Source organism: Bidens hawaiensis, unplaced genomic scaffold (genome assembly GCF_021521415.1).
Source record: "Bidens hawaiensis isolate Kalapana, Puna unplaced genomic scaffold, B.hawaiensis_p1.1 tig00014471_1, whole genome shotgun sequence".
In the NCBI taxonomy this organism is placed as follows: Eukaryota; Viridiplantae; Streptophyta; class Magnoliopsida; order Asterales; family Asteraceae; genus Bidens; species Bidens hawaiensis.
Window position 1 is genome coordinate 378,901 of NW_027492261.1, and position 9,712 is coordinate 388,612.

Consider the following 9,712-nt stretch of genomic DNA (forward strand, 5'->3'; position numbering starts at 1 on the left):
ACAAGAGCTCGGCGGAGTTGATCACTGCGCGCGCCTTGTATAAAGGCCACGCGCAATAGTTGCTCAGTGATACCTCCGATTGCCAGAGACTCCTGATTGAAACGAGTGATGTAGTCCTCAATCGTTTCATCATTCCTGCGCACGCAGTGCATGATGTCATCAGGGTCGCGCGTGTGTCTGCGCTGCTGTACGAAGTGGGCTTGGAACTTTTCCAATAGTTCCTCAAACCCATCGATTTGCCCAGTCGGCAAGCTCTCGAACCAGACACGCGCCGCGCCCGTGAGGCAGCGAGCAAACATGTGACACCATGTTGGCATCGTCCAGCTCTCTAGGTTTCCCGTGTTGTAAAACCCTTGTAAGAAATCATCTGGATCTGTTGTGCCGTCATATTTGCCTAAACCACTTGGCATCTTGGTTTTGTGCTGGATAGGAGCCTTCGCGATGCGCTCAGTGAAATTTGAATGTTTCACCAAGATGGCTGGTCTGTACGGTGTGGTTACGTCCACTTGCCCTCTAACTGGTGGGCTGTACGGTATTTGCAGATCCAGATCGGCTCTGGCTCCAGGCGCCATGTTCACAGGCGCGTGGAGCTGTGAGCCTCCTGCATGAGTATCTCGCGTCTTCCTCATGCTGTGCACTTCTTCATCACTGAACTCAGTGTGTGCAGTGTGAACAGAATGTCCTTCTTCCGGCGCGCGCGGCCTTTTTGTTCCATGAACAGTTTGCTTATCAAACGCTTGCCTTTGTGTTAAGTCGGCTAGCTTTTTCTGTTTGACCATCTCATTGTACTTGTCCATTAGACGCCGCTGCTCGTTTATGAGCCATTCGTTAGGATCATTTGTTTCATCTTCTGGACCCATTGGTCCTTTTTGTTTCGCGCCGGCAAGATTTTGTAACGTAAGATCGTCTGGAGGAGTTTCAGTCTGGCCATGAGGAGTTGTGATGAAAGGACGGTTACTGGTGGCGCGCGTAGAATCACGCTGCGCCCTCAGAAACTGTTGTCCCTCATTAACATCCTCACGTTCAATATCCTCCAGAGCTTGATCAACGTTACGAACGCCAGAAACCATGGTGAAAATTGGTTTTTTATATAGATCTGAGTAGATCTTGTTACCGTTGTAACAGTGGATGGCGCCAATGAAGAAGCGTGGATCGACTCACTGGTAGACGATCTACTTTCCTCGGGTATGATTATGCTATCTCACCGATGGTTTCTCTTGGATCTGGGTTCTTCCACCTACAAAATGAACAGCACCGTCAACTTACCCCTCAGAAAGGGACAGAGGGGTCCTCTTTGGGGTAACCCTCCGGTGTGAGAATTAGTATTTGTGGAGAAGATAATAATATGTCCAGAGTAAGGAAATCTGGAGAGTATTGCTTAATAGCCGAATACTCTGTGTGATTGTGTTACTGGATGTAACTGTCTGTGATTGAATGTAATTGAATATGATTGAATGTGATATGATGATGTTACTGGCTGTAACTGTGAATGATTGAGTGTCCCTCCTTGTGGAGTTGATGCTGTTTTTATAGTGCTAGGGTTTCCACTGATTGGGCTCAGCCTTATTGGCCTCCTCCAATTGCTCTGCGCCACGTGTCCTCTGGGACACCTGGTGCTTTCTCATTGGTTATAATCACGTGGTAGCACATGGGTTATGCTGAGTTGTCCACATTTCATTTGGCAGCTGTCAACATCAGCATATTCTTATTCCTTAAAAAGATACCTTCTGGAAGGTTGTCTGACGTGCACAATCAAGGTTGCCCTAATCCTGATTTGGATAAGGACGAGGTTGATTATGTGCATGTGTGATATGCGCCAATCCTGAGGATGCGCGAGGTCTTCTCTTTATTCTCACGCGCAGATGTTTCATGCGCAGATGTGATATGCACAAGCATGTGATATGCGCCGCGCGCTGATGCGCCGCGCGCATATGTGATATGCGTGAGCATATGTGATGCGCGAGCATATGTGTGCCTGGGCATATGATGCCTGAGCATATGTGGTGCCTGGGCATATGATGCCTGAGCATGTGTGGTATGCGCCATGCGCATAGGTTTTGGCTTTGTGACTTCTTAATGTCTTGATTTCAAGCCTCTTGTCTATATCTTGTGGGTTGACCCGCCTCGCTCGGTGTTGAGGCGGGTGCATACCTCTTCATTATTTATTCTCTCGGCTTTAGAATTCGAAGTTTTTATTTATTGACAGTGAGAATGATTAAACGGATTAAAACAATTTAAAAGCATAACCCAAAATTAATATTTCTATTTAATTTAATTATGTTGTTGTTGATTGATCAGTATTTAGTTGTGTTTGATTGATTTTGTATGTGATTTGCGTTTATCAGATGTTCGATCAATTAATATCCTAAGTTTTGCATAAGTGGTTTACGTTTGAGGGATCGATTGATAACTCTTCATTGATAACTCTTCGGGTTCCTTAGGGTTTGTAGGTTATTATGAAAGAGAAGGAGAAAAAAAATTAGCAAATACCAATCATCTGACATGCGCATTAGGAAAAGTTGATAATATAAACTAACGGGGTTAAGTGACTTGTTGAAATTGAAACCAAAATTAAATAAATAACTAAAAACTATGTAAGTAATCTTTTGAACTAAGAACGGGAATCTGAGCAAACCTCAGGGACTAAAACAATTTTAAGTCAAACATTTATTAAAAAAATACAACAATGTAAAAAGTAATTAAAGTTAATTATTTTACATTCGAAGTCACTTTGATAATAAGCTAGAAGCGAGCTGATCCTGAACCTCAAGTAAAGTTCGTTAGTTATCGAGGTTGAGTGTTATTAAACCTTAACTAGCCTTGTGTAATTTCACAAGTTTTAACTATTTGAAATTCTATGTATTAGTTTCACATTACACATTCTAGCTTTGACTCATTTAAGGTACTACACGTCTACACGAGCTCGCACCAAGCTTATGCTCGTTTAAAATTTTTCTCAAAATATATGAAATCGATTAAAAATGCATATTAACCAACTAATTAATAATAAACGAGTGATCCCTAGTTTAAAAAAAGACTCACGATCTAAGCTCAAGTAACTTAAAAGTGGCTAGTCGAGCTCGAACTTGACTTTGGTTGTTTGCAACCCCTACGGATAACATAATTAAATTTTTAGTAAATAAAATACGTTAGATGCTTCCACTGTATGAAATGAAAGCAATGAAGAAGTGAATGATTATGAAAGTGACATAGATCATGTCGATTTGAATATCAATAACCCAAGTAGGATAGATAATAATGGATCTGGGTCCGACCCGGATCCGTATAAAGGATGGGACCAAGATGAGCGTGGCGGTGGAGACCGGAATATAAAACCTTGGAAAAAAAATATAATAATTTCCGGTAAAAGTTAAGAGTTTTGCGGTATGGCCCCAAAAGCAAAAATTCAAATCCAATTATTAAACTAAAATATCTCTCTTCTCTCTCTCTTCGATCCTCACGCCCTCATGAATCTCTCTCTCCATTCATTACACGCTTTCCCTTTCTCTCTCTCTCTCTCTCTCTCTCTCTCTCTCTCTCTCTCTCTCTCTCTCTCTCTCTCTCTCTCTCATTCCATTTTATTTTATTTTTGTAATTTATTTATATTTATAATAATAATTGTAACTACCACAAATAACCGAGTAAACATTCTTAAAAAGGGATTTATACTATCCATACTAATTTACTAATTTTGACGTTACATGTTTGACTTATTCAATAACACCATAAAAATGAAACTCATTATTATGGAAAATCCTCTTAAATCAGGTTTCAAACATGAAGGTTTCGAACCTAAGATCTCAAGAACCCCAACCTTAACCATCAATAAGGAAGCCAATTACAATTGCCCTTTTGGTCTAATGACGTGTGGTGAAACAAGACCGTCAACTATTAATATTGATTTTGAAGCTACAGACCCGACTCACTCGATATACAGTGGCATAACCAGGACTTTCTACAATTTGAGGGTCCAAATTATGTTTTGTATATAAAAATCTTTGTTTTATATATAAAATTCCAACACATCCTCATGGCTGGAGGATTAACAGACCTTCTTAACCCCTTTTGGTTCCACCCCAGTCGAAACATGTAAGAAACTCATCACTATAAAAAATCCATTAAGTCAAGTTTTAAACAAAAGCCTTCGGTATCTTAACTACTAACCATCACCACTGTACAATTTGAGGAAAATAACAACTGCATTTTTATTTTTTCTCATTGATTTATATTTAATAATAATAAAATAAAATAATAAAATAGAAAGGAGGTTCGTACTCTGACAACGACCACTGAAGGATGGTCGCACATGCCTACTGTCATGTCACTCCAAAATCAACGGTTCCGATCTCCAGGTACGGTTTTCCCGACGGTCATGATCCTCTCTTCTCTCATCTCTCTCGTATACTTCCTTACTTCTGATTGCTATAGCCTATAGATACACACACTTCATATCTCTCTCTCTCTCTCTACTGCCTTCAGGTCGCTTACGGTCGGGTCGGGTCGGGTATATGAAACCTACCTCCTTGCGTCACCTCCCATCTCTTTCTTTCTCTCTATTCCTTTATTTTTATTATTATTATTATTATTATTATTATTATTATTATTATTACCTCCTCTATTGTTATTATTAGTTTTCATGGCGGTGTTTCCCACGATCCTTTGGTTTGCTGAGCTCGGCTAGGGTTTTGTTTCGTACTGGTTGTCAACTAATTGAGGATAATAATGCATGTCAATTTCACTGGCTGCTGTGGACTCAAATTTGGGGAATTAGGGTTTGGGGTGGGAGCTGGAACTTTGATGCTGTTATATTATTATTATTGAGATTGAGGTTACATAAACTTACATAACATAAGTCAAGGATTGATATATAAATAAATAATAATATGAAGCTTTCAACATCAGGCTTGGGTCAGCAGCAGCCTCCTGAAGGTATCTCACTCAGTTTCAAATCTTTCTTCTTGATTTTATCCTTTTTTATAATCTCACTTTACATGTGTTTGTTTGTTTGTCTGCTTTTCAATTATTCTTCTTGCTTGTATTGTGTTGTGTTGTGTTGTGTTGTGTTGTGTTGTGTTGTGTTGTGTTGTGTTGTATTGTATATCCTACTTGTTACACAACATTCTTTATATTATTTGTTGAATTTGATTAATTAATTTGATGATGTTCTTGTCTTTGCTATGATGAAAGAAGAAAAGAAATGTTTGAATTCAGAGCTGTGGCATGCCTGTGCTGGCCCTCTCGTTTCCCTACCGATTGTCGGTAGCCGAGTCGTTTATTTCCCTCAGGGCCATAGTGAGCAGGTTATTGATTTATCATTAATATTTACAGATAGATATATCATAGTATTTTCAGTAAGTATTAAGTGATTTGAAATGAAATTGGAAGCCAGGTTGCTGCCACTACTAATAAAGAAGTGGATGCTCACATACCTAATTACCCGAGTTTGCCGCCTCAATTAATCTGCCAACTTCATAATGTCACAATGCATGTAAGTCTTGATCATAATTCTTGTTTTTTGCTTTATATATAATAATAATAATTATAACTATAATTTAGAACTCACGATAAAGATTTCCCAAATTCGTCATTTCAGGCGGATGTTGAAACGGATGAGGTTTATGCACAAATGACTTTGCAGCCACTGACCCCTGTAATGTTATTGACTTATTGTTAATGTTGTAATGCAGAAGTTTATTGTTAATCGAATTTGTATTGACTTTTTATATAATACATTTTTTAGCAAGAACAAAAGGATACTTTTCTCCCTGTTGAGCTCGGTACTCCAAGCAGACAACCGACTAACTACTTTTGCAAGACGTTAACTGCCAGTGATACAAGCACACATGGAGGCTTCTCGGTTCCTCGTCGTGCAGCAGAAAAAGTCTTCCCTCCATTGGTAAAGTTGCCATTCTACCCTTCCAGTTTTCCTGATAGAAACCAAAGATTACACTCTGTTTCTGTTTTACAGGATTTTTCTCAGCAGCCACCTGCCCAGGGGCTTATTGCACGCGACCTCCATGATGTCGAATGGAAGTTCCGACATATTTTTCGCGGTGAGTATATTCATTATTTCCATCATTTTAGCTAATTTTGTAAGTATAAAATATTTATGTTACATTATATGATTTGTTCTTTAACAGGGCAGCCCAAGCGTCATCTTCTTACAACAGGATGGAGTGTGTTCGTCAGCGCAAAGAGGCTTGTTGCAGGCGATTCTGTGCTTTTTATATGGTATATATCTGATAAATGTAATAATGTTACATATTAGTATGTATTTCTCTTATATCACTTGTTTACGTTGAATAATGCTAGGAATGAAAAAAATCAACTTCTTTTGGGGATCCGTCGTGCGACCCGCCCACAAACCGTGATGCCATCATCGGTTCTGTCAAGCGATAGCATGCACATCGGTCTTCTTGCTGCTGCGGCTCACGCAGCTGCTACAAATAGCTGTTTCACAATATTCTATAATCCAAGGTGACAAATGGATATTTAAAGAAATTTATTGATCATTATATTATTTATCATTTGTTATTGTTATATCAAATGTTTTTCTAACAAAACCTATTTGTATACAGGGCGAGTCCGTGTGAATTTGTTATCCCATTATCAAAATATGTCAAAGCTGTGTATCACACTCGGGTTTCTGTCGGGATGAGGTTCCGAATGCTTTTTGAAACAGAAGAATCAAGTGTACGGAGGTAGCAATAACAACTCATGCCATTATTGTTGCTAGTGTAATATATGATAATAAATGCTATATTATTGTCTAGGTACATGGGTACAATAACTGGTATCGGTGACTTGGATCCCGTTCGTTGGCCTAATTCTCACTGGCGATCTGTTAAGGTCGGTTGGGATGAATCGACAGCTGGCGAGAGACAGCCACGTGTGTCATTGTGGGAAATTGAACCGTTAACAACTTTTCCCATGTATCCGTCTTTATTCCCGCTTAGACTAAAACGCCCCTGGTATCCCGGCGCGTCATCTTTTCAAGGTATTAATTATAGAATTATTGTATTTAATTGGGATTAAATGGGAATTAAAGTATCTTACGGTCGTTTTATATTATTATTGTTACACAGACAGCAGGGATGATGCAGTTAACGGAATGACATGGATGAGAGGCGAGACAGGCGAACCAGGACTTCATTCGTTAAAATTTCAATCTGTTGGCATGTTTCCTTGGATGCAACAGAGAGTGGACCCCACGTTCCTTCAAAATAACCTTAATCAACAATATCAAGCTGCATTAGCTTTACAGAATATAGGAACTGGAGATGCTTTAAAACAGCAATTAATGCAGTTTCAACTGCAGCAACAGCAGCCGGTTCAATACCCTCAACAACATTCAGTTTCAAGCACATCAAACCCGCTTTTCCAACAATCTCAACAACCGATTCAGCAGCTAATTCCACAGCAATTCATGCACGGTCAAACCCAAATTCCACAAGTCAACAGTCAACCCGAGGAACAACAGCAAGTCAACAATCAGCAACAGCAAGTCAACAGTCAACAGCAGCCGAATTTGTTTCCCGAGTCGTACCTAATCCAACATGACCAGCAGCTTCAAACGAGGCAACAATCGAGTGTACCGTCTCGCTCATTTCAAAAAACCGATTTCATGGACCCGAGTGCTAAATTCACTTCCACTATTACCCCTTCCTCCATGCAAAACATGTTGGGTTCGTTAAACTCTGAAGGAAGTAGCAACCTTCTCAGTTTCTCAAGAACCGAACACCAACCTAACGAGCAATCATGGGTTTCACGGTTCACCCAAACACAGCCCAATGTGTCCACCGGCTCACCATCAGTTTTACCATACCCTAAAAAACCAACTGGTGTGGACCCGGAAACTTCAAGTTTAGATCCACCAAACCCGGGTTTGTTTGGGGGGTCCAGTATTGACTCAACCGGGCTTCTACTTCCAACTACCGTCTCACCCGAAACCGACTTAACCACCAACATACAGAACACTTCTTACTTTGGCTACATGCAAGACTCATCTGAGTTATTGAACCATACTGGACAAATTGACCCACCGAACCCTAACCGCACATTTGTCAAGGTGCAACAACTGAAAGCAACAATTAGAGAAAATTGCGCAAATGGTCTATGTGATTTGAGCATATTGCAAGTCTGGTCCACCAATTTTAAAAATTGCAAACTTAGACCACACATTTGTGAGTGGGTTGCATTTTTGCCTTTTTGGTTCTCCCACCATTGATCTCAATTAGTTTTTAGCAGAAAAATAATGTCATGTGCCATTCATGTGAGGGCAGGTGTGTCATTTCAAATGTGGTAACTTAGTAAATTTCGCTTTTAAATCCTTACTCTTAACGTCGACCTCATCACCTTAGATTATGCATTGAAACTCCAATTTTGCAATGATCAAAGGTGATGACGTCGGCGTTAGAACGGTCTTAGTTTAAAAGCATTTAATTAGGGTTCCCAGTCTGAAAAGACACAATTGCCATCGATGAATGGCACATGACATCATTTCTCCTAACAATGGGAACTAAACATGCAACCATCTTGCAAATGTCTGGACGAAGTTTGTATTTTTTAAAGTATACCAAACTTGCTATATGCTCAAAGTACATGGACCATTTGCATATTTTTCTTCAGTAATCATAATATTTTTTTTAAAGAGTGTAGTAACAAGTGTGTGGGTGCAGGTTTACAAATCAGGTTCGGTTGGGCGGTCATTAGACATAACCCGCTTCAACAGCTACCCGGAGCTGAAAGAAGAACTGGGTCAGATGTTTAATATTGAAGGGTTGCCTGAAGACCCTCAAAGATCAGGCTGGCAGCTTGTATTCGTCGACCGGGAGAATGATGTACTTCTTCTCGGAGACGGACCGTGGGAGTAAGTCAAAATTACCTATTTATCATTCATCATTACTTGTTTACTTAATAATAAAAGAATGCTTAAAACTTGTATTATAAACTGTGTGCAGGGCATTTGTAAATAGTGTCTGGTATATCAAGATACTTTCTCCCGAAGATGTGCAAAAACTTGGGAAGCAAGAGTTGGAAAGCTTTAGTCAAAACTCAGGTGAAAGAATTGCGAATGATGATAGGGACCACTTATCCGGGCTTCATCCATCAATGGGTTCACTTGATTTTTGAGAATAATCAACCAGAATTCTATTTGTGGGTCCCTTTTTTTATTATTGTCGTTGCTTTTGGTCGGTTTGAACCGGTCTCTCTGTGGTGCTACTTTGTATGGTATATGAGTCGTCGTCTATGGTAACGTTTAGTTGTATTGTGGTAATTTGATTAGTAAATGTTAGACAAGATTGATGATTACTTTAGAACATATTTGGATTTTGAATCCTACTTTTGTGAATTGTTCTATTTGTAGCTGATGACATTTTATGCTGGGGTGCTCTAGATTCTGGTAATCTATATTTCATGGTTATGATCTATTGCACATGTGTTTCAAGGTCCATAATGTTAAGGATTTGAATGATCAATCAAACTTTATTCTTCCTTTAAGAGATTCTCTCTTTTGGAGTAGAATGTTTACATTCTTCATATCTACATTGGATCTGCAGATAAAAAGCCTACATAGTGTCTGAATTGATTCCCGAAACCCTGTCATTGTTACTTTGTGTTGTGTCAGCATGTCAAGGGTGTAAACGAGTTAATAGGGCGAGAGCCTGGCTCGTTTTGGGCACTAAACTGAAAGTTCGGGCTCTGTCTATCA

At 39.6% G+C, this 9,712-nt stretch overlaps 1 protein-coding gene across 3 annotated transcripts; it reads left to right on the plus strand.

The window, feature by feature from the left end:
* The first annotated feature begins 4,457 nt into the window (after positions 1–4,457).
* LOC143546857 (auxin response factor 8-like) lies at positions 4,458–9,337 on the plus strand. 3 transcript variants are annotated; one of them, XM_077038423.1, is made up of 13 exons: positions 4,458–4,929; positions 5,188–5,300; positions 5,390–5,488; positions 5,594–5,650; positions 5,741–5,896; positions 5,969–6,053; positions 6,141–6,231; positions 6,313–6,477; positions 6,579–6,701; positions 6,774–6,997; positions 7,086–8,068; positions 8,679–8,869; positions 8,961–9,337. In XM_077038423.1, exons 1-13 carry the CDS (start codon positions 4,884–4,886, stop codon positions 9,130–9,132), a joined length of 2,505 nt encoding a protein of 834 aa, XP_076894538.1. In that variant the 5' UTR covers positions 4,458–4,883; the 3' UTR covers positions 9,133–9,337. The 3 variants fall into 3 exon arrangements, with proteins under 3 accessions (XP_076894538.1, XP_076894540.1, XP_076894539.1); XM_077038425.1 differs by having other exon boundaries at positions 6,774–6,983; positions 7,090–8,068; XM_077038424.1 differs by having other exon boundaries at positions 5,191–5,300.
* Positions 9,338–9,712: the final 375 nt, after the last annotated feature.

Excerpts from the sequence above, each read along its gene's own strand:
- LOC143546857 (XM_077038423.1), top strand. The coding sequence starts at position 4,884 with ATGAAGCTTTCAACATCAGGCTTGGGTCAGCAGCAGCCTCCTGAAG. Across the intron at positions 6,478-6,578 it reads ACAATATTCTATAATCCAAG|GGCGAGTCCGTGTGAATTTG; the intron begins GTGACAAATGGA and ends ATTTGTATACAG. Across the intron at positions 6,702-6,773 it reads GAAGAATCAAGTGTACGGAG|GTACATGGGTACAATAACTG; the intron begins GTAGCAATAACA and ends ATTATTGTCTAG.